The following is a 25,432-nucleotide window of genomic DNA, read 5'->3' on the forward strand; positions in this document are numbered from 1 at the left end:
TACAAAAGTTCATAGAAGCATTCTCTGTAATTGTCCCAATCAGAAAACAATGTGGATAAATAGTGCATTATGTCCATACAAGGGACATACACAAAATGGACCAAGCTGGGTGGATCGCTGGGCACTGCCCCTCCAGGAGAACCCGGATTGCCAGTATCCTAGCAACCGCGGGGGCCTCGGGTAAACACAGCGCTGAGGCTTGCTTGGGCTATCGGTGGCTCTGGAGCCACAGGTACCATGGCGGAACAGAAGTGGCGGTTCCGGCCATGGATATTGGAGCCACTCTCTCTGGGCATGACCAGCAAGCCCTGGTACGACGACCGTTTGTCTTCCAGGTGTTTTGCAAAGCAAAAGAAAAAGCTTCTGAAGTTCCCCACCTCGCTGGATAGCCGGCGGTGGGTATTCGTTAAAGAAGGATTGGATGACTTCAGGAATGGCTGTCCCTCCAGTGAGGATCTGATCACTCGGGGCCGGAGCCACAAAGAGGCCTTTCTCCCAACGATTTCTCACAGAGTTCCCCAGCCTGCCCCCAGGAAAAGTCGCAAGAAGTCCAAGAATGCAGGTCTGTTTTCCACGCTCTCAAGGGCTCAACTGGCACGCAAGGCATTTGTAGCGGATGTTGAAGCCAGCCTGACCCAGCATCCCTTGGCTCACTACCCAAATCTGGAAGAAGATCTCCCTGCAGAAATCTTATTAAAGGTGCTGGAAGTACTGGACCCTGACAGGAAGCTGGAAGACACGTGGGCTTACTGTGAGGGCCATGGCAAAGGGACCAAGGAACCCTGCAAGGTTTCCAAACGCTGTACTAAAAGAAGCTTCCCGGAACCTCCCAAGATTTCCGGGTCAAATAAAAAAATATTGATTCATGAAGAAGACAAGTCAAGTAAAAAAGATTTGCCCCCTTCTCAGGGTCATAAGCACATACCAAAAGGAATTAGTGACTTCTGCCAATGGGTTGCTACTTTTGGAGACATGGGCATTGATGAAGAGTTCATGATGCAACAGGTTGACATTGACTATGAGTGCCAACCAACCTATAATGACTACCACATCAAGAAAATAAATCTGCTTCCTTCTGATCTCAAGTACTGCAGCCAGCTAAACAAAGTGAAGGAGATAAGATTCTCCATACAGGAACTAGACTTTGAGAGGAAACTCCACAAATTCAAGAATCCTTATAAACCCGACTGGGTGAAGATTAGGTATGGGGCATGGTACCTGAAGCCCAAATTGTGGAGAAAGCTAGTCAATGATGAACCTTTGATTGACCCCAAGGTCTTACGTGAAAGTCAAAAAACCCATACTCCTAAACCAGACATTATTGACGATCTTTATGGGACAATTGCCTTTAAGGATTTCATCATGAGCAAAGGCTACAGTATGCCAGACATCCTCAAGAAGCTGTTTATCCGGAAGGGATGGAATTATGACTCTGTTAAGACTCCTATACCAAAAGCAATAAAAGTTCATGAAAGCACTGAAGATGAAGATGATGATGATGATGACGATGACTAGATGGTTTTCAATTTACTACTTATTTGGCTATTTCTTTTTCTCAATTCAAGCATCAATCAAAATACACAGTGACCATCCTGTCATGAATGTACAACTTTGGCAACATTTGTAAATTCAACACTTCATGTTTACAAACATTTTTCAATAAACTGCTTTGGATTCATCCATATTGTAGACATTGTATCAAGTATGAAAGCAACATTCACCTACACTTTTTCACATTTTTATAGCAGTTGAGAATATTATATCATTATCTCAATTATTTGTAAAAAAATGCATAACACCATAAATAAAAGCAGAATTTCTCTTAAAAATGATCTAGTGATGTCAGTTACATCATGGGATGAATCTCAAAATCCTATAATTGTGCTGAATAAAAGGAAACTTGTATAGTTCCACTTACATGAAACTTTTTTTTTCTTTTTTTGGTACTAGGGATTGAACCCAGGGGCCTACTACTATTGGGCTACACTCCAAGTCCTTTTTATTTTTAATTTTGACACAAGGCCTTACTGAGTTGCCCAGGCTGTTTTTCAATTTGTGATCCTCCTGCTTCAGCTTCCTGGATCCCTGGGATTATAGGCATGTGCCACCATGTTCAGCATAAAATTTTGCTGAAATGATTACAGCAATTATTTTGGCAAACAAAACTTGAAATCTGTAGTTAAAACCATGTTACTCCATTTTCTCTTCTTGCACTTTAGTTTTTATTCTTCCTAGAGGTAACCATATTTAAGAAAATTAGTTTCAGGTTCTTTGGAGGTTTTACAACCTTAATTTTTTTTTAAATTTATTTTTTAGGTGTAGATGGACACAACACAATGCCTTTATTTTTATGTGGTGCTGAGGATCGAACCCAGGTCCTGCCCGTGCTAGGTGAGCGCTCTACCACTGAGCCGCAATCCCAGCCCTACAACCTTAATTTTATTTATCTGTTTATCTATAAGGACTTTTTAAAAAAGTGTATATTTGTTCATTCATTCTTCCTACTTATTTATTTATTTTGTGCACAGTACTGTGGATTAAAACCACTGGGCCTTACACATGCTAGGCCAGCTTTCTACCACTGAGCTATATTCCAATGCCTATCATTCATTCTTCTTGATGTGTATGCGAAGAAAACTTATGATCAACCCTCTGGGAAAACTGTGTACCATATAGTTTTCTTAACTATAGTCATATGGTTGTAATCAGATTTCCAGAACTAATTAATCTTACATAGCTGAAACTTTGGCCAATATCTCCTCATATCTCCTCCCCTGCTTTTATGTGAACTTCTGCAAACTGTGAACTTCTAAGCCCCTTCCCTTACCCACTAGGTATGAAGTACTGAAACTACCTGAACTTGGGGTTCAAGGTATTAATTGATTGAAGTGAAACTGATTGAACCCTCTGAACCTGGCTGTAGCCAAATAAAACTATTTCCTGCTATCTTCAGTGCCCTGCCTTGTCTATCCTCTATAACAGTGCCCTACCTGCCTGTAGTTACCATCCAGTTATTCCTTTCAAATTATTAACCTATCAAATGGATTAATCCATTGATTAGGTTACATCTCTCATAATCTAATAATTTTACTTGCTGCATTAACACAGGAGCTTTTGGGGCACACCTCATAACCACACCATAATAGATGCCAATGCCAAGAAGCTTTTTCTCTATTGTTTATTTTAGTAGTTTTATGATTTTTGGACTTAAGTATTTAATCCATTTTGAAATGAATATTTTATATGATTTTTTTTCTGTTTTAAAGTTTTTTTCCTTTTTTAATTGGCAAATTACAGTTGTACATAATGATGGGATTGGTGCTTACATATTAATTACATATTGCATACATGCATGCAATATAGCTATAATTTGGCCAATGTCATTTCCTAGTATTTTCCCTTTTCCTTCCTTCCGCACTTGCCCCGGTCCCTTTCCTCTACTCTACTGATCTCTTTGATTTTCAAGAGTCCCTCCCACTCAATCTCATCTTTTTCCCCGCTTTCCTTCTCTAGCTTCCACATATAATCCTTGCCTTTCTGAGTTTAGCTTATTTTGTTTTAACATAATGTTCTTAAATTCCATCCACTTTCCTACAAATGACATAATTTCATTCTTTTTCAAGGCTGAGTAAAATTCTATTCTGTATGTATACCACATTTTCTTTAATCATTCATTCATCTGGTTCCATAATTTGGCTATTGTGAATTGTGCTGCTATAAACATGGGTATGCATGCATCACAATAGTATGACGATTTTATTCTTCAAGATAAATACCGAGGAGTGGGATAGCTAGGTCATATAGTTGTTCCATTCCTAGTTTTTTGAGGAACTGCCATACTGATTTCCATAGTGGTTGTACTAATTTACAGTCCCACCAACAGTGTAAAAGGGTTCCTTTTCCTCCATATCCTCCTAGGCATTTATTATTGTTTGTATGCTTGATGCTGCCATTCTAACTGAAGTCAGATGAAATCTCAGAGTAGTTTTGATTTGCATTTCCCTAATTGGTAAAGATATTTAATAGTTTTTCATATATTTGTTGGACATTTGTGGGTTCTTTATTTTTTTCTTTTCTTTCTTTCTCTATTTCTTTCTTTTTTGTTTTGTGAAATAACTTTTTAGATCTTTTGCCCATTTATTAATTGGGTTATTTGGACTTTTGGAGTTAAGTTTTTTGAGTTTGTTATATATTCTGGATATTAATCCTCTGTCTGACAGAATAGAGTAGCTAGCAAAGATTTTCTCCCATTCTGTAGGGTATCTGTTCACATTGTTTCCTTTGCTGTGCAGAAGTTTTTTAATTTGATGTCATTCCATTTATTAACTCCTGGCATTATTTCCTGAGCTTTAGAGGGAAAGTTATTGTCTGCACCTATATGTTGAAATGTTGAATCTATATTTTCCTTTAAGATTTGCACAATTTCTGGTCTAATTCCTAGGTTTTTGATCCATTTTGAGTAGCCTTTTGTGCAGAATGACACACAAGGGTCTAGTCTCATTCTTCTACATATGGATAACCAGTTTACCCAGCATGATATGTTAAAAAGGCTATCTTTTCCCCAACATATTTTTGGTCCCTTTGTCAAGGATCAGATGACTGTAGATGTTTGTCTTCTATTCTGTACCATTGGCCTGTGTGTCTGTTGTTTTGCCAGTACCAAGCAGTTTTTGTTATTATAGCTTCAAAGTATAATTTGAAGTCAGGTATTATGCTTTTTCAGGTTAGAATTGTTTTGGCAATTCTGGGTCTTTTACTCTTTGGGATGAATTTTAGGACTGTTTGTTCTAGTTCTGTGAAGAATATCATTTGTTTTTTAAGGGAATTGCATTGAATCTGTATGTTGCCTTTGGTAATATAGCCATTTTAACAATATTAATTCTGCCTATCTACAATCATGGGAGGTCTTTCTATCTTCTTGCATCTTCTTCAATTTCTTTCTTCAGTGTTCTACGGTTTTCATTGTAGAGGTCTTTCACCTCCTCGGTTAGATCTATTCCTAGGCTTTCTTAGGTTATGTGAATGGGACTGCTTCCTAATTTCTTTCTCAGAAGATTCATAGACAGGAAAGTTATTGATTTTTGTATGTTGATTTTGTAACTTGCCATTTTGCTGAATTTGTTTATCAGCTCTAGCAGTCTTCTGGTGGAGCTTTTTGGATCTTCTAGGTATAGGATCATATCCTCTGCAAACAGTGATAATTTTACTTCTTCCTTTCCTATTTTTATCCCTTTTATTTCCCTCTCTTGCCCAATTGCTTTGCTAGAATTTCTAGTACTACACTGAATACGAGTGGTGAAAGTGGACATTCTTGTCTTGTTCGAATTTCCCCATTCACAATAATGATGGCTTTGGGTTTGTTATGCATAGCTTTTACAATGTTGAGATAAATCCTTCTATGGTTAGTTTCTGAGATAAATCCTTCTATGGTTAGTTTCTTCAGTGTTTTTATCATGAACGGCTGCTGAAATTTGTTGAAGGTTTCTCTGTGTCTATCCAGTTAACTCTGTGATTTTTGTTTTTAATCTACTCATGTAGTGAATTGCATTTATTGATTTGAGTATGTTAAATCATCCTTGCATCCCTGGGATAAAACCCACCTGCATGATGTACCATCTTCTTATTTTGTTGAAGGCAATTTGCTGATATTTTATTAAGAATTTTTACATGTAAGTTCATCAGGGATATTGGTCTGTAGTGTCCTAAAGTGTCCTTATCTATTTTTGGTATGAGAGTGATATGAACTTCATAGAATGAATTTGGAAGTGTTCTATACTTTCTATTTCATGAAATAATTATCATAATTATAAATTACATCAATTTTTTTTGTATTTGCTAAGACTTGCTTTGTGGCCTAGAATATGGTCTATTTGGGAGAAGGCTCCATGAACAGCTGAGAAGAAAGTGAATTCAGCTGTTGAATGAAATATTCTATAGATGTCTGTTAAGTCCATTTGATTTATAATATTTATTAGAGTTGTAGTCTTTACTGAGCTCATGGAAGACATGATTCTCCAGCTTTCAGATGGAAGTTCATGGGACTTCTTGGCCTGCATAAGTATGTGAGCCAATTCCTATATCCTATATATCAAGATCTGCTTCTCTGGAGTACCCTGCCTAATACATCTTGTTTTAATTCGAATATTATTACTTTAATCTCTACAAGATGGTATGTATTTATTCATTTGTTCATTTTATCGCCTCTTCTGAAGAATGAATACTCTGTGAGAACAAGGACTTTGCTTAATTAGTATAGAAATTACCAGCACCTAGAAAGAACAGAGTGTAAAGTAGATGCTCAATAATTATTTGCAAATGAATTAACAAAGGAAGAGGAGGATTTTTTAAATTATAAGATTTATTACCACACTATAGCATTTCCCTTACATTTTTAATAATGAAAATGCTTCATCTCCTTTTACAAAAAATGTGAATTTGTCTCTGTGAGATAGAATTCTTCCTTCCCAAAAAGTTCTAGTTCACATTTTCCTGGTTGAAAATAATTTATTACATTTTTTGAAATTAAAATACATGCCTTTCCCATCACTTCTAACATAATCACATCCAAAACAAAGGCTATTGTCATTTACTTTTAACGTTACACGTGCCAGTGATTCTGCTAATAATCTCCTGTTATATCTTAATACCCATCACCTCATTTTAAACACAACAGGTGCTCAGATATTTTCAGTGCAACATTGATGAAGGCATCTTGGAAATAAAAAATTCAGGTATATCAAACAGTATTTTGAGACATGATAGTGGGCAATAGTTCACTGGAAAAGTGATGATGTCCAAGACAAGCGAGAAAGAAGATTTCAGTCTCCCATCTCACCAAAACTAGAATCAATAAGCTAGATTTCCTCTATTGCAAAATATTTATTAAAGAAGATGCATGTTTCATAGGTAAGCATAGCCTCATATTTGGAGTCAGAAATCATGTCCCCGAATACCTGATTTTCCACATTTTGCCTATGTGACCTCATGCTTCAGGGAGCTTAACTCCTCATCTATAAAATGGAAACCATAACAACAAGCTGAAAGGCATTTTAGTGAGGATTAATGGATGACTTTACATAATTGCCCAATGCCACAAACATCACAGAATTGAAACTCAGCATATATTTATAGAAGAGAAGGAGGGAAGGAGAGCATGAAGCAGGTATTGCAAAGGTCCAAAGGAAATAAGCCAAGGGAAAAAACAATTTAATGACATGAATCCTGGATGACAGTTTCCAAATGGATCACTCTTAATTTTAGCTATTGCTTAAAATGAAGAAAATTATTTGCAAAATAGGAGTACACTAGTAAGCACTCCTTTGCTTATTGGTGCTGGCTAAGTCAAATACAATTATTTTTCTTGGAGAAATTATATTTTTGTTTTGTTATTCTCCCTTTTATTAAAAAAAAAAATTGGTACTGTGGATTGAACCAGGGGCACTCAACCACGAGCCACATCCCCAGTCCCCTTTATTTTTTGAGACAGAGTCTCTCTAAGTTGCTTAGGGCCTGGCTAAGTTGCTGAGACTGGCTTTGAACTCATGATCCTCCTGCCTCAGCCTCCCAAGTTGCTGGGATTACAGGCATGTGCCACTGTGCCAGCAGGAATCTACTACTCTTCAAATAATCTAGCATAATATCCACTACATTGCTATTATAATAAAATTATGCCATATAAAAGAAAATAGCTTAAAACAAGATCTCTTGATATGATTATTATTAAGTCCCCAGTTCAGGAAGCTTTGCCATAGAAACAAATATCCATAACTAAGGATTCTCACCTTAAGATGTTTACAGTCTTTTTAGGAAGCAAGATGGGCGCACTTGAAATTAAATAGCAATTCAGGACAACACATAGGAACTATCTATATAAATCTATCCTGAATAAGCTACCTTTGCAAGTTTAGTCCCTTTCTCAGACTAACCTTGGCATTTACTGATTCGCAGTGGGAGGTTAAAAACCAACAACAAGGCTACCTGAGTGGCAGCGAAAGTCAAGAGGAGGTTGAAGGCCATGAATACTTCTACGTGGTTAACATTGCTTTCCCTAGGAATGCACCTAAAGCTTTTTTTTACTGACACAGCAAAGAGAATGCTGTATTTACACAAGAAGAAATTCATGGTCTAGGTACAGAGAGTGAGCTGATCGAGGATATTAAGAGACCATTGAGATTGTCCATTTAGGAGTCCAGAGAGGACAAAAAGCATGTTTTGCTAGGGTGGTGGTGGAAGGTTCCAGAGAGAATAGAGAAGTGAGGAACCAGTCTGAAAAGTGTGAAGAAACATGGAAAGGTAGAAGGATGCAGAGATTTTGGAGTGAAGCTCTGCTGTCAGAGAAGTGTGAGCATGATCATGAGTGGAAGGAGAAAGGACGCAGTGGCTGGATTTCCTGACTTCCGGGAATGGAGCGAGGACACAATCAAAAGGGTCGTTAGTCGAGACCCTGACGTCACTGGGGAAAGCTGCCGTTCCAATGAAGCCTGTGAGATTAACCGTCCCAGAAGCCCTCCATCTAATGAGAGGGTCCCACTGGACAGTATTCACATGAGCCTCTTCTTACCTGACCACCACCACTACCACGACGCCCGTCCCTCTAGGCCTCTTAAACATTACGCAGGTGAGACGCCCAGCGGAGTCGCCCAGGTTACCCAGGGAACTCTGCGGGGCACAGCAGGGCACAGCAGGGCACAGCCGGGTACCGCCAGGCCCCTGACCCCTGACCCTCAACCCCCAGGAAAACGCCGCCGCCATTGCCAGGCTCCACGCCGCCATTACCCGCTTGCCTTCCGCCGAGGTCAGACCCCCCCAGGCCCCGGCACCGCCCACCGCCCCAGGCGCCGCCCTCAGTCACCCTGGCAGCGCCCCGGGGACCCCGCCGCCGCTACCGCGGCCGCCGCCGCTGCCCACTGCGCAGCCCCAGAGCCCGCTCCGCCCTCGCCTTCGTGGTGGCACCCCTCCTGCCCGCGCCCGTCATGGTGCCCATCGTGGTGTCGCAGGTGCGCCACAACTACCACCCCGACTGCGAGGCCGCCGTCAACAGCCAGATCCAGGTGCAACTGCACGCCTCCTACGTCTACCTGTCCTTGGCCTTCTTCTGCCACCGCCTACAAGTGGCCCTGGAGCACTTCGCCAGCTTCTTCCTGCGCCTGTCGCACGAGTGGAGGGACCGCGCCGAGAAGCTGATGGAGCTGCAGAACCAGCGCGGAGGCCACATCCGGCTCCGGGACGTCGAGCAGCCCGAGCGCAGCGCCTGGCACAGCGGCCTCCAGGCCATGGAGTGCGCCTTCCACCTGGAGAAGAGCCTCAACCAGGGCCTCCTGGAGCTGCACCACCTGGCCGCCGAGAGGGGCGACCCCCACCTCTGCCAGTTCCTGCAGCGCCACTATCTGCACCAGCAGGTCCTCACCATCCGCGAGCTGGCCGGCTACCTGACCAACCTGCGCAGGATTCAGACCCTGGAAGACCCCATGGCCGAGATCCTCTTTGACAGGCTCACCCTGGGCCGCAGCTGCAAGGACGACTGAGCAGGACTGTGCCCAGCCCATGCCACCCCCTGGGTGGGTCCCCAGGCTGGGCCTACACGTAGCCCTTTCAGCAAGTTCCCTTCAGTTTGGGCCTTTCAGTTTGATTGTTACTTCCAATAAAGTTATTTATTTGGTTTTTAATGAAATAAAGGTTTTCAGTTGGGGTGTGTGTGTATGAGGGAAACTCTGGACTTTTCAAGGGTAGGTCTCCCTGTAGGTTTATAATGGGGATTCAGGAATCTCTTCACTCACCCATGCCTTATTTGCAGGTAGCTAAGGATATCAGCTTATCATGGACACCTTCTCACTCTACACACACACACAGGGGTGGTGGGAAAGTGAGGGCTTGCAATGCCCTCTTAAAAGGATGAGGACCCCACCCTTATGACCACATTTAACTTTATTTAATTAGCTTCTTAGAGGAGTTAACTCCTATTATAGTCACATTCCCAGTTGGTAATTCAGTATATGAATTTAAGATGAGGGGGATACTAATATTTAGTCTTTGCTGATGGGTCTTTTAATATGAATTGAGAAATGCACTTAAAATTCAGTAAATTTATAAGACTGCGTTGCTTTTACTCCCTGGGCACACAAGTCCTCTTTTGCAGCCAAGCACAAGTTGCTAGCTAGGGCATTGTATGATCTTTTCCAGAGAGTGGACATAGCCTTCCATAATAGTTGGGATACTTGGGATCTCTTTAAGGTCTACTAATATCCTTTTTGTTACATTGCTGTTAAACTGGCGCACACCTGTAATCCCAGCAGCTCCCAAGGCTGGGACAAGAGGACCGCGAGTTCAAAGCCAGCCTCAGTAAAAAGCGAGGCACTAAGCAATTCAGTGAGACCCTATCTCTAAATAAAATACAAAATAGGGCTGGGGGTGTGGCTCAGTGGTTGAGTGCCTCTGACTTCAATCCCTGGTACCCCCCCACATCCCACAAAACATGTGACTGATTTTCCTGTCTGTAGGTTACTTTAACCCATACTGCAATTCCAATTTAGCTGTGATGTTGGTCTTCCTCAATTTTTGCCATTGTGATAGTTACTGTTTTGGACAACATTCACCTTAGATTTCTCTGCTCTATAAAACCCCTCCTCTCCTCGCCCAGAGTATTAGTCCTCATAGCCTGCTGTATTCTAGTAGAGCTACTATAGCAGAGCTAGTGGTGGGGAGGCAGAATGGGAACATCTTAGGCTAAAAATGCCACAAAGTGCCACTGGTTTTCTTAAACATGTTCAATTTGTTACATACCATTCGTCAACTAACAGAGTACTGAAATGGTTCTTTTGGACAATTTTGTCCAGTTTGGTCATTGCTTTTGTGAAAGAAATTCTGACATATTCACTTGGCCATGCTGTAAATCTGTTTTATAAATGGCTGTACTTATGAAGTGTGGAGGAATGGAAACTGAGGGCTTACTATTAGTATAATTGCATAACATTTAATTGATTCTAATTTAGATACTTAAAAAAATACTTGGCAAGAAGTCTATATTTTCTATTATATGAAATACACATGTCCATAATTAAGTAAAATTTAGATTCATGGCTATATTAGTCATTTAAAAGTAAGCACCTGTTTTTTGCTTACATTAAATATGTTCCTCAGTAAAGGAAAACTTTAAAATTTCTTTGGAAAACAGAATTTTAAAACATCTTGAAGTGTCTGTAATATGACTTCAAATCCCATGGAGGTTAGAAACAGCATAGTTAGATATGATCAATGCACTATGTTGCAACATGGAAATACCCTAGTTAACCCCATTAATATGTAAAATTATCATGTCAATAATTATGAATTTTTTGAAGTTTATAGAGATTTTATAACCCTTTCATATGAACAGGGATTAAATTCTGGCAAAAATATTTATAACTTCAAACTAGGAAGATGTTTTTATTGAAATATGACTTAAAATTTAATTGTATACAAAAGTAAAAAGAATTCCAGGAGTGTACACATAGTTGTTTCATTATTTCTTGGATAGAATATCTTGGTTCATGTGCAATATCTCTATATATCACAGAGAAAAAAATTTGTTTTTCTGAAGAACAGTGGATTGGGGTTAGATATGTCACACTATAAATAAGGTAATTGAATTTGCACACAATTATGGAATGGATTTGGATCAAGTTTATCAATGTTGTTTTGCCACCTTTTCATACAAGTCAGGGTTCTCTGGGTTTACATTATTAGGTCTACTAGAGTTCTATTTAAATTTTATTTATTTAGCAAAAAATCTAAAGGAAAACAAAAGGAGTCTGAATTTAGATTGAGTTGATGCTATCCAATGGCAGAATTCTTTAGCATATCCACTTAGAGTAGTGAATATAAGTAGTAGTATCATTATTACTATACTAAAACCCCCATGCTCTGCAGGAATGTGCTGAAATCCAAATATAACATGGTAAATTATGTCACTGTTCCTGCCCAGGACAACTGCTACTTGAAAGACACACATATGTGATGAGGAAGCTAGCAGATGCGGTACTTGTGAGTTAAGTGTTACTTCACTGCTGACTCACACAAAGAGGTTTAGGAGGTTGCTTGTGTTGTCTGAAGAGCATCTGGCAGTTTCCACCTTGTATAGTAACTAACCTCATGGGGTTTTCATTCCATTTTAATGCTTATTAGTGTATCTTTTAAGTTTTCCTCACAGGAGAAAAAGCCAATTCCAGATTAAAATGCTACCCATTAGCTAATGGATTTTTGAAGAAATTAAACCAGGCAACACAGAGTGTTGGTACAAATAAATTTGCACATTTGAAGAAGCTAGAGAAGCTTTTGAAATTAATGAAAAAAATGAGTATTGGCAATTTTAAAATTCTCAAATAATTGTTTACATTTTTATGTATGTTTGAAATCTGCATTCCAAAGGTGTTTGCATTGTTGTCAATTAAAAATTACTTTTTTGAGGAAGTCTAAAAGTAGCATCTATCTAATAATATTCCCTGCATGGGAAAGCTAAGTTTACTTCCCTATGCATTGATGTGTTGCCACAGCACTCTGCTGAGAGCTAAGATTCATCATCTTGGCAGGAGAGAGGCATTTAGTTCAGATAAGGTTTTGCTATAGAAAGTTAATAATATCCTTACTTTCATTCAGAGAGAAAGGGTGGAGGAAGCTAATGAAAGCTGATACTGTTTTTAAATGTTTTCCCTTTCAAACGAAATAAAGCCATATGTGGACTTCCCTCCCCATTCCATAAGACTACTCCTCTTCACCAATGTTTACTATGAGCTACATGCAAGTAAAGGAGACCAGGGATGGGAAAGCACAAGGCAGAGGTACAAATTCCATAGAACTCTTTTGTGGTTGGAAATTACATTACCAGAAGTTGGCATTGAATAAAAATCCAGCCCCGTGCACCATGAAAATACTAGATGCTAAATGAGTGATACCAGATGTAGTAGAAGACAAATATGTTTTATGTCTCACTAACATTACTTCATGTGATTTTGTGTATGTGCATAAATATGTCTATGTGTGTTTTTAACATAGCTGGCTATGTGTTAAAGTAGCCATATTCCTAGAAAGATCATGAGCTACTATATACTCTAAGTAGAATTAAGTATCACTTGTAAATATTATTTAGTACCTTCACTATCTATACAAAATATCATGGAATGTTCAGAGTCAAATGTGACTCATATATTTAAAACAAACTCTGAAAAAAAAATAAAAATAAAAAAAAAACTCTGGTTCTTCACATTGTGTGTTTTTTTAAGGAACATAAAATACCTTATATAAAAATACCTTATACAAATGAATGATATTTTTAATTAAAATAATTTTTTAAAGTTTTAAAGATATTTTTCTACTATTGTGCTTTATAATATTGAAACTACTTAATATCTTAAAGATAGGACAGAAAGTCCTTTACACATATTCATCAATTTTAACATTTTGTCAGTTTTCTTCTCATTTGTACACAAATACATTTTTCCCCTACCATTTGGAAATAAGTTGAATATGTCAAAAGAAAAAGATATTATTTTACTTAACCACTATCAATTACCCAAATCAGGTAATTTAACATTAATACAACATTATTTAGTTATACAATATTATCTAATCTCTATTTGATATGGACAATCATTTCAATGATACCCTTTGTAGCATTTAGTTTTCACTCCACTCCAAGATGCTATTGAGGCATCAACTCTGTTCTGAGATCTGCCCAAATGGGGAACCTACTGCAGCTTCTCTTGCTAGCTAAATAAGCTGTAAAGTTCCAGGAATCTGTGAATAGCTCTTGGAAAAGAGAAAGGTCTGGCTAGAGAGATGAGGCACTCAGGATTGGGGAGAATGAAGGTGAACTCATAATCAACGACCACAAAGGAAAGTAAACCTGTCCTCTCTGGCTCTCCATATCTCTGAAAAGTATAAGGAAATAAAATCAAACCAAATCTCATTCGGGAATACCTAGATGAACTGTAGTAAAACAGCCAGAAACGCAGGCTCTAACAGGTAACTAAGGGAATTACTCTTTGAAACAGTAGAGAACAGAGCGTGGGAAAAACTGAACAGGGAACCCACACATCTTGGGAGTTGGGCGTTTTAGCCCGTTTCTTTTTTAACGGGGGTGTGGAAGGAGTTGCATTTTTTACACAGCCACATGGTTCTCGCCTTAAACGATAACAATTACCCAAAATAGCATACCTGTTACTCCAGAGCGGGAGGAATGGCCACGGGAGGAGGGAGAGGGCGTGGGACGCCGCTTTAGGCTAGGCGACCTGGAGCCGGGCGGGGAGAGGGGTGCATGCAGGGACGCGTCTGGAGGCCGAGGCTCCGCGAAGGGCCGGGACAGGGGGAAACGACGGGAGCGGGGGGCCCGGAGAGGTGGGGAGGGGCGGTGGCCGTCGGGGCAGTGGGGCGCGGGACAGTCCGGGGAGGGAGGCAGGGGTCGCGGCGCGCCAGGCCCTCACCGCTGCTGAGCGTGGACTCGCAGTGCCAGCTGTCCAAGCTGGCGGGCTTCCGGCAGGACTCCCACAGGGACAGGTAGTACTGGTGGTCAGCGGTGACCCAGGCCGGACTCAGCACCGCCCCCAGGTCCAGACACAGCGCCAGGAAGATGCACACCAAGCCGACCAGCTTCAGCGGGGTCAGCACCGACACGCGCACCTCTTCCAGGCTGCTGCCCGAGGACACCAGGCGGTCCCGAGAGCCTGAGTCCGAACCCGGCTCCGAACCCAAGGAGATAAGCAGCCCAGCCGCCGCGCGCGGGGACTAGTCCCTGGGGCTCCGCGCATCCAGCTGCTTGGGGAAGATGGGTCTGTGGAGGCGGCTGGCCTGATGGGGGTCGACAGCAGCCGCAGCGACACCCATCCCGCTGCGAACCTTTGTCCTGCTCTATACTGGTGCCCTCCTGGGCCTGCCAACTGCTGGGTCTGAGCCCGCCGCCTTTTACCTGCTGTGCGCAGCAGTTGCTCCTGGATGGAGGCCCTTACCCCACCACATTCTTCTGCCCATTCCATCCCATCACGTGGGCTTCTTTTATTGTGTAAATTTAATGTAATTAGCATTTTTGTCTTCTCAGAATGGTACCATTTCTATGTATTGTAAACCTTCGAACTTTTCTCTAGTTATCCTGAACCCTATAAAGAATTGCTTCAAACTTTTTATACTATTGTGCTTTATAATATTGAAACTACTTCCACTCCTCTGTTTTCGCAGATGACATAATCCTTTTTACTGCTGATTAACATTCTATTATGTATATTTTGCCACATTAAAAAATCCATTCATCTGTTATTGATCATCTTAGTTGATTCAATAGCTTGGCTATTGAGAATAGTGCTGTTAGGTGGGAGTTCAGGGACAACAAGATGGCAGAGACACCGTATTAGAAAAAAGCAGCTGGAGGACAAGACAAGGAAATGAGCCCTGTCCCTGTTTACAATAAATTCCGTTACCATGACAACTCCCACCATAGGTTCAAATTTTAAAATGACCAATGGGCATAAAGGGGATAGTAGTCTTAACTAGGTTTTCTAAAGTAACCAATGGGGGAGAAATTGCAAAATATTCAAACCAGGTGTCATAAGGTAACCAATGGGAGAAAATTGGCTAGGGCCTTCAATCAGGTCTGTATAGGGAAGAGAATGGCCACAGTTTAGAATATAGACCTTAATTTCCAGACATTGAGGACTTGAGCTTCATTTGCTCTTGGCCCACTCCTTTCTACCTAATGGAGTTTTATCTTCACCTTCAGTAAATCTGTACTTTATCTGTTACTTCTGTGTGTCTTGCTCAATTCTTTGTTTGCTCCACCAAGGACCTGGAGTTGGACTGGACATCCTAACAATAACAGTGCTGCAATAAACATAGGCATACTGGTTCTGTTTGATATAATGATTTCATTTCCTTTGGATATACACCCAGTAGTGGGATTTCTGGATCATATGATGGATCTTTTTTTCAGTTTTTTGAAGAGCCACTGTGGAAAGCAGGCTTTGCCCTGTGCTGAATTACTCTGTGATGTATAGAACAGTAGTTTTCAGCAGTGCATAGGCCTAAGTTACTACATTTTATAAAGCTCAATTTGCCCTGAGCTACTACTCCATTTTAAGTATAAGTGCTAAGGTACAATGACCCTACACCTTGTTTCTACAAGTAAACAACAGCACATTTATTTGTAAAGCACAAACTGATGTATTAATCGGGCTAATAAAAATGACCATCTGTGTTCTTATTGAATCAGAAGCATATAGATGCTTGGGCATATTAGAAAAGTCAGGCCCATGAGCTTATCAATCTTATCAGATGTGTCCCCCTTACTTGAAACTTATAAAAGAAGCACCTCAAAACTAGCTAAGGCAGTTAATACTGGTCTGGTGGAGACGGGTTCTGTGTTCCTCAGAGTTGAAGAATGAACACTGAAAGAATGGCCCAGTCAAGTGTAACAAGCAAGTTTGATTTAAGAAAGTGATAGAGAGAGACTTCTCCAAAGAGAAGTCGCTCCAGAGCTGGGTATCCATGGGAGGGGGTGGGTGGACTTGCCTTTCTTATAGAACCCAAAACCTCTTTAATCATTGTCTTCTCTTTCTTCCCTGAATACTTACGTGACTTAGGAGTAGGAGCACAGAGGTTAATTGTTAGCAACCTAGAGAGTGCCAAGGAGCACAAGCACAGAGGATAACCTTTTGCAACCCATGGTTCTCTCTTTTATGACTCTTTTGTCACCCTCTGGCCCCCATCATTCATTACCTACACTGACTGTGTGACTTTTACCCTTTCTCCCCATCATTAACCCACCCAGTGAACACATCAAGAGGTCAAAGAGGAGATGATCCTCCGGCTCTCTTTCCCAAGCTTCAGCTTAGCTAGATTCAATCACTGAGCTAGAATAAGTTCTGTGCTCTGACAGTTCTGCCCCCTGAACAGGTTCTTGGGCTGGTTCTTAATCTCATCTGATACCTACAAAGATGCATTTGTATCTGTTCTCTGCCTTTGCTCTTGTAGTCACTGCATCCTGAAACCCTGTGGCAATCTTAACCCTGTCTTAACTCTTCTGTAACCTATATAATTGTGTGACGTATGTAAGTGTTACAAATATTAACAATTGAGATGGGAATGAAAGACCCTGTGGTTGCCTGATTTATGGAAACCAAGTGACCCATGAGTACTCGGGGAATTGCAACCAATGAAAAGTGATGTAGCTTGTGAGGTTATTATTATTCAATAAATTCTGACATTGTGGAAAGACAGAGGTATCAGTCTACGTTAATGGTATAACTTGCTCACAACAACCACCATACTGCTTTTCAAAATGATTGTACAAATTTCTAATTAAAGAAGAATGAAATTATGGCATTTGCCAGTAAATGGATGGAGTTGGGAAAATATCATGCTGAGTGGAATAAGCCAATCCCCAAACCCAAGGCTGAGTGTTTTCTTTAATATATGGATGCTATTCACAATAAGGCAGGAGGCATTAGAGAAAAATAGTCACCTTAGATTAGGCAGAGGGAAGTGAAAGTAGGGGATGTGGGGGTAGGAAGGATAGTAGAAGAAACAGACATTATTACTTTATGTATATATGTGACTGCATGACCAATGTGATTCTACAACATGTACACTCAGAAAAATGAGAAATTATATCCCATCTATGTATATCAAAGTGCATAAATACATTCTACTGTCATGTATAATAATTAAAACAAATTTAAAAATTAAAAATGAAATAAAAGTATACCAGGGTTCCTTTCCTTCCACATCCTCACTAACACTTGTTATCTTTTGACTTTTTGATAATAGCCATTCTAACAGGTGTGATATGATATCTTATTGTGACTTAGTTTCTTGCTAGGCAGGTACTTTTAGGGTACTGCTTATGGAGGAGGGGAATCTGCTGCCCCTTGAAATGACTGTCAACACTCCAAATTGTTGTTTTGTTTCAGATAAGGGCCTCCAGAGAAACCTACAAGGAATGGCCAAAATCACTGGGTCACTCTAACTTACTCTTGTTGGTGACCCAGAGTAAAGTTTGCTCACTATAATGCTAAATTATTTACCCAGGAGGTATCCCTGTCTGCCATTTTTTTTTTTTGAACATGAGATGTATGAAGAAACTTGATCTCCAACTGAGAATGCTTAAGAATGTGCCCACCTCTACATCTGATGATGACTCTTTCCTATATGAATATGTTTTAGTTCCCCCAATAATAGTTCCTTGCTTTCTTTTTTGGGGGAAGACAGGATGCTTTGGGTATTATCTCCAGTGCTCTCCTTACTTGTACAAGTAATAAAACTTTCTTCTTTTATCTCTTGGTTTTGCTTATTGGCTCTGTACTCACCAGGGGGCAAAACCATTGTGTTTATTTACAGGCTCAATTTGCATTTTCCTGATAATTAGTGATGTTGAACTTCTTTTCATCTACTTGTTGGTCATTTTTACATTTTCTTTGAAGAAAAGTCTATTGAGGTTCTCTGCTCATTCTTTAATCATGTTACTCGTTTTTTTTTTTTTTTTTCTATTGAGTTTTGTGAGTTCCTTATATATTTGGGATGTTAACCCCTTATCAGGTATATGGTTCACAATTATTCTCTTCCAATCCATTGGCCACCCTTTTAGTTTGTTGAATGTTTCCTTTGCTATGCACAAGTTTTTTAGTTTGATGCAGCTTCAGTTGTTTATTTCTGCCTTTGTGCCTGTGCTTTGTTGTGATATCCAAAAAATTCATTGTCAAGGCCAATATTTTTTTTTTCTAGGAGACTTGCAGTTTAAGATTTTTATGTTTAGGTCCTTAATCCATTTTGAGTGGATTATTACATGTGGTGTAAGATAAGGGTCCAACTTCACCCCACATGTCCATGCATGTGGACATCCAGTTTTCCTAAAAGCATTCATTGAAGAGACTGTCCTTTCCCCCATAGTGTTTTCTTGGTGGACTTGTTGAAAATTAATTGGCAATATATACTTGAGTTAATACAAACAAAATTCTAAAATTCATATGGAATCACAATAGTACCCTGAATTGCCAAAATAATCCTAAGAAATAAAAAAAAATTGGAGGTACCATACTTACTGATTTAAAGATATACTATAAAGTAATCAAAGTATTCCAAACAATGGTACTTATATAAAAACAGACACATAAGCCAATGGTTTCCTATTCTTAGGGAGCAGGGATTGGTCATTTTCTAGAAGGCTTCAGATATGGATTCCAAGGGTTTCTTAGTCCGTGACCTTGGAGCAAGGAGAGGGCCCACCTCTGAGTGATGTAACACCCTCCTCCCAGGCAAAGTTTACATCCTGAGGAACTCAGAGGAAGAAGGAGAAAGGTAACAAATGGCATTTCATTCTCTTTTCAAACCCATCATAGGCCCCCAGACTCCCAAGTCCTTATTTCTTTAGTTATTCCCCAAGTCTAAATTGGAAACTAATGAATCTACAGATATTTATTGAGTACCTATTATTGTTACTGTCTAGTAGTGCTGGATTTGTTATCTCCATTCAGCAAAGAATTGAAGAAAAAGGACATAGAGATAGAAAGCAAGCAGCAAGTCTATTGCAAAATCAACAGTAACAGACTTCTTCAAAGAGAAGGGTCCCCAGAGCCTGGAGTCCAGTGGGGAAATTTTGGCTTGTTCTTTTTATGGTTTCTGGAATTTCCTCCTTTCCTTATCACCTCCCCTGTCCACACTCTTTTCACTATTATTGATTGGTGCCCCCTCTGTGCATACATCTGTTTTGGTGTTTCTATTGGGCAAAAGTATGAAAGTATCTGTCTGAATTGGTCCCCTGCTTGTATCCATAAGCATTTTCCTCAACTGGGAAGTTGACCTCATTAAAGACCCTCTCCATGATCCTTTGTTCTATCTCTGCCCCCAACCTCCTCATTCACCATCTTGTCCTGGTTGCCTAAGCCCTTCTATGTCTCCCCCATTATGGGTTAGAGTCAGTCAAATAGGGCATTGCCTTGGTCCTTTAGGAGCTACTTCATGTTTTCCTCCATATACTCCCCTGTAAGGACTAAATACCACTTAAAATTGAAATCATGGTTATGTAATTGGGTAATTAAACACATGGCTGGCATGTTATCTCTCATGTTTCTTTGACAACTTTCTGTATTTCTTATATAACCCCCCCTCCAATTTCTTGACATCATTGGCAGGTGTGTGGGTTGTTCCTAGATCATTCAACACCTCAAAAGCTTGGTGGTGTCAACAGATCAGTGGGTCCTTTACCTCATTTATGAAGCAAATTGAACACACTCAACAAAGAGAAGGTTAGTAAGAGGTATTTATTACATTGATTCACATAGCAAGGCAGAATAGCCAGAAAGCAAAGTGACCACTTATAAATATGCAAATTCCCAACCCACAGCTGTATAAGTCTTTTATAAGTTATATCGCAGTATTCATGATTATGTTGTAATCTCTCAGTGCATCTGCACCATTTTGCACATGGTCAAAAATTGTGTTTATAGATGTACATAAAAGCAAGGTGATGTGAAGATGCAGGAAGAAGACAACCATCTACAAGCCAAGGAGAGAGGCATGGAAGCCACCTTTGTTTCAGACTTTGGGCCACTGATGCTGTGAGATAACACACTTCTGTTGTTCCTGCCCCACCCTGAAAAAAAGTGTCTAAAATTGTGTTAGGACTCCCCCATGGGTGTATTTTTTAACATGGAAATGCATTTAAAAATGGATCTCAGTTACTTTCCCTCAGGGGCTTGGGGTGAGATCTGCTTGCATACATCTATTTGATGTTTTGTTGTTTGTCTTGAACAATGGATGTAGGTAGGGAGGTCTTTTTATTATTAGTTTTAAGCATAACCTATGCAATGCTTTTCTTTTAGTTGTCGCCAACTTAAACTTTAACCTTATACTCTTCTTCCTGACATTTATCTTAAACAGAGTAAGTAGTGCTTTCTGTTGACCATCAGCATCAACAACTTTTAACCCTATATTACTGCTTCAGTGGGAAACTCAAAATAAGGCTTAAGATCTGAAGAATGGAAGAAGCACCTGTTATGAAATACGGAGAGTGGTGATTTGAATCAAATCATGGCCTCTGACTCTCTGGAGGCTAGTTTGTGCTGGAAACTGCCTGTGCAAAGGTGCAGATCAAGATGCCCCAGTTGCTATGCTGATGCTGGCCTGAGAAGGCTCCCTGCCAAAGTGCAGAGCTGTTATCAGTTGAAGCTTTGGGTTCAGCACGTTCTCCCAGGGATAAAGAATTCTGAGCAAAACAAGATGACCCTATGTCTCACCAATCCTGCATGCTCAACTAGTTTGGAGTCAGTCAAGCCTCACCAGGGGATTGGCAACTCACTGGGCCCCAGCTCCACCTAGTTATGAGCTTTTCCCAGTGACCATGAGTTTCAAACTTTTTACAACTGCCTTTCTGAGTTAAAATTTTAACCTGAACAACTAGGTCCCTGACTGTCCAAACTGCACGTCCACAGTCTCCAATGATTAATTCATCCTCACTGTAAACTGTAAAACCCAGATTCCTTCTGTAACCCGGGGGCCATTTTCCATACCCAGAAAATGAGCTGTCCCATGCCTGATGGATTGACTTTGCTGCAGAATAAAGGAAAGCTTGCTGAAATGAGGTTTGCTTCCTACCTCCCATGTCCATCATTTGGTTGCCATGTGTTCAAAATGGTAGCACACAGCTATATTCCCAGCTACTTGGGAGGCTGAAGGAAGGTGAACAAGCAAGTTTGTAAATTTGAGACCAGCCTGGGCAACTTAGTATGAGCCTGTCTCAAAATAAAAAATAAAAAGGGCTGAGGATGTAGCCCAGTGGTAGTGTTACAGAGGTGGGCCTTCCAAGAAGGCCCCAGCATGAATGAACCCCCTTCAAACCCTGATTCTTGCCATCAAGTCAGAAAGATTTCAGACATATTCCTCAAAGCAATAGGAATAAATTTATTGAAGGGATAGGAAAAAGGAAATGGGGGAGGAACCCAGGAGACTTTTGTGACCAGATCCTGAAATTCTAGAAGATAAGGATAGTTCCTCCTAACCATAAAATCTGTAAGAATGTATGTTTAAGAATCCAATTAGAGGCCAGGTGGGGTGGTGCACGCCTGTAATCCCAGCAGCTCAGGAGGCTGAGACAGGAGGATTGTGAGTTTGAAGCCAGCTTCATCTACTTAGTGAGGCTCTAAACTACTCAGTGAGACCCTATCTCTAAATAAAATACAAAATTTGGCTGAGGATGTGGCTCAGTGGTTGAGTGCCCCTGGGTTCAATCCCTGGTACAAAAAAAAAAAAAAAAATTCAATGAGAACCAGTCAGCATGGGCCAAGATGACCTAGAGGTGGACCAGGGCAGGACTCTCTGGAAACTTCTCTGGGATCCCCAATAAAACTGGAGTGCAGGAGAGGCAAGCTGTCCCTCTCCTCATTGAGAGGACACACTCTCTTCCTTGAGAATGTCTCCTGCTTCTGCTGGTAGATGGGGTTTGTGAGGGCTGTAGGTCTCACCAATTTCCTTCTGGGTTCTTTTCTCACAAGTTTAAAGAATAAAGTCCATGGACAAAGATGAAAGGGAAGAGTGAACAGAGTAGGATTTATTTAAGTGAGAAGAGATAGAACTCCCGTGATGTGGGAGAGGACCTGATAGTGTTACAGGGCTGGGGGGTCTTCTGGGAAATTGAGACAGCATGGAGATCCCCACCTTCAAACCTTGATTCTTGCAATCAAGTCAGAAAAATTTCAGACAAGAGTTTACTAAAGGGAAAGGAAGAGGGAAAAGGGGGACACTCTCAAGGCAGAGAGTGGGTCCTCTCACAGAGGAGAGGGATAGTATGTCTCTCCTGTATTCCAGTTTTATTGGAGAATCCTGGAGAAGTTTTTAGAGAATTCCGCCCAGGTCCACTTCTGGTTTTTTTTTTTTTTTTTTTTTTTACACCAGGATTGAACCCTGGGGTACTTAACCACTGAGCCACATCTCCAGCATTTTCTTTTTTCTTTAGAGAAAAGGGCTCAATAAGTTTCTTAGGGTTTTACTAAGTTGTTGAGGCTGGCTTTGAACTTGTGATTTTCCTGCCTCAGTCTCCCGAGTCACTGGGATTACAGGTGTGCACCACTGTACCTAGTCACCTCTTAAGTTTTGATTGACAGCAGATGACATCAGACTTTCAAGTCCCCACTGCCATGAAAACTCTAGGTCACCTTGGCCCATGCTGATCTGTTCTAATTGGATTCTTTTTTTTTTTTTAACTGGATTTTTTTTCTGGGGAGGGGGCTACTGGGAATTGAATTCAGGGGCACTTGACCACTGAGCCACATCCCCAGCCCTATTTTGTATTTTTATTAGAGACAGAGTCTCATTGAGTTGCTTAGCGCCTCACTAAATTGCTGAGGTTGGCTTTGAATTCACAGCTCTCCTGCCTCCGCCTCCCGAGTCGCTGGGATTACAGGCATGTACCACTGCATCCGGCTCTAATTGGATTCTTAACCACATATTCTTACAGATTTTATGATTAGGAGGAGTTATCCTTATCACCTTAAGTTCCAAGATCTGGTTTATGTAAAGGGTCACAAAGGTCTCCCCCTTCAGGGTAACTTGGGTTCCTCTGACTGAAGTTATTTGAGCCTGCATTTCTTGTACAAATAACAGGTAGTTTGCTGAGGAATGTGACATACCTTTTCATTTAGGCCAGGCAGGCTTTAGATAGATTGCTTCTTGGAAAAGAAAGCATGTAGGGGTCAGCACAGTGGGCCCATTTCATAAATTTATTCCCTTAACCTCGTGTCCTGTTCCCGCCACTCACATCTGTCTGTCCCCTATCAGTGTGAGAAAGTTATGGTTTTGATTTATCCCACTTAGTGTTAATAATTATACTTCCACAGACCTAGTTGGGTGTTGTGGCCCCCTCATCTGTTAGCCATAGCCATCAATTCAGAAACCAGAGGAGGGGTGATGGGGGATGAAGAAAACACAAACAGACCTGCATAGATAATAAAAGGTGGGGTCCAGGTGGTTCAGCCAACCCCTAATGGGGTAAGACTTACCCAGAGCTAGCTCAACATTTATTATATAGGTTTCATCAAAAGGTTATTTGTGAGGAAGTTTCAGAAAAGCAGGAAATCTGAAGTTTGCAGGACTGGTGAGACATTAGGGTCATCTTTTTTTTGCTCAGAGTCCTCTGTTCCTGTGAATTGATGTCTGAACTCAAGGCCTTGCCTGAAAACAGCTCTCTGCACTTCTCAGGCCAGTGTCACCATAGCAACTAGGCCATTTTGACCTGCACTTTTGCATTGGTAGCTCACAGTGCAAACACAGCCATGAGAGAGTCAGAGGCCATGATTTGATTCAAATCACTGCTCTCCACAGTTGGGTGTTCTGTTATTTTACAATATATGCATAATAATATTCTTCAAATATCTGAAAAAATTGTGAATTCCTCTATACAGCTAGCTCCCAAATTTTTAAATAAGGAACAATAGACCTCTGTTTACTCTAAAATGGGGAAAGTAGAGCAGGGGATTCCAGCAATTAACAAATATTAAAAACCTACCCAAAATAAAGGTACCTGGCTGAGGAAAGATGAGAGGTGAAAACTAAAAAATACATGTCTTATACATATATATATATATAAATATATATGTGTATGTGTATATAGAACTAACATGTAATGGAGTATATAAGACGATGCCCTGCTGTGCTCAGGGCTCAGCCTTTGGATATGAATCCACTGGGCCTGTGCCTGCACTAATAAACACTGCTTCCTGCTGAATGTCCTAGTGTCCTGGCTCTCTGCATGAGAATCTTGATACACTGGTCCCTAACTCTGTCTTAGGTATAGGAGCTCCATGAAAATTGCATACATGAGTTGTGTTGCTAGGGAAAGACAGGAAGGAGTCTCTCTCTAGGACCTGAAATAAGAGAAGAGATGAGCTTGAAGCTTAAATCAGTGAGGCCAGAAACACAAAATGGGTCTGCAATGTGAGAGGTGAGGTTGGATGGAAGTGATTAGGAAATCTATCAGGTAAGTTGAAGGTGTCATGGCTGTAGTAGAGGGTAAGGAAGAAATGGGAGCTGGGTCAGGTTACAGGGTTTAAACTTGTCTTAAGAGAAAAAGGAGAAGTTAATGTCATTCTAGTGATTCATGGTGTATCAGCAAGGGCACCATCTATGTTTGCTTAGTAGTTGAAATGTGCAACTAAGGTCCAGTCATGTGAGATAAAGACAGGGGACTTAATCAGGAAGGGCAAAACGTTTAGTGTTTTTAGGAATGAGCCCCACAAATCTTACACATTGTTCAAGTCACCAATTTGTCATCATCACAGCAACAGCTGGGTACTATCAATCCTATGCCCTTCTTTTTTTAAATAGCTTTATCTTATTCATTTTTATTTTATATGTTGTTGAGGTTTGAACCCAGGGCCTCACATGTGCTAGGCAAGCATTCTGCCACTGAGCCACAATCCAGCCCCTC

The 25,432-nt window shown here is 40.6% G+C and overlaps 1 protein-coding gene and 1 pseudogene across 1 annotated transcript; both read left to right on the top strand.

Moving 5' to 3' along the window:
- The first annotated feature begins 237 nt into the window (after positions 1 to 237).
- LOC113181893 (protein FAM47E pseudogene) lies at positions 238 to 1,515 on the top strand (annotated as a pseudogene).
- A 6,831-nt stretch (positions 1,516 to 8,346) lies between these two features.
- LOC144250710 (ferritin heavy chain-like) lies at positions 8,347 to 9,524 on the top strand. Its single transcript, XM_077793661.1, has 2 exons — positions 8,347 to 8,617; positions 8,758 to 9,524. The coding sequence occupies exons 1-2, from the start codon at positions 8,347 to 8,349 to the stop codon at positions 9,522 to 9,524; spliced, it is 1,038 nt and encodes a 345-aa protein (XP_077649787.1).
- Positions 9,525 to 25,432: the final 15,908 nt, after the last annotated feature.

Source organism: Urocitellus parryii, chromosome X, assembly GCF_045843805.1.
Source record: "Urocitellus parryii isolate mUroPar1 chromosome X, mUroPar1.hap1, whole genome shotgun sequence".
Taxonomy (NCBI): Eukaryota; Metazoa; Chordata; class Mammalia; order Rodentia; family Sciuridae; genus Urocitellus; species Urocitellus parryii.

Coding starts and splice junctions, on each gene's coding strand:
- LOC144250710 (XM_077793661.1), top strand. CDS start 8,347: ATGATCATGAGTGGAAGGAGAAAGGACGCAGTGGCTGGATTTCCTGAC. Junction 8,618..8,757: donor GCCTCTTAAACATTACGCAG/GTGAGACGCCCA, acceptor CGCCATTGCCAG/GCTCCACGCCGCCATTACCC.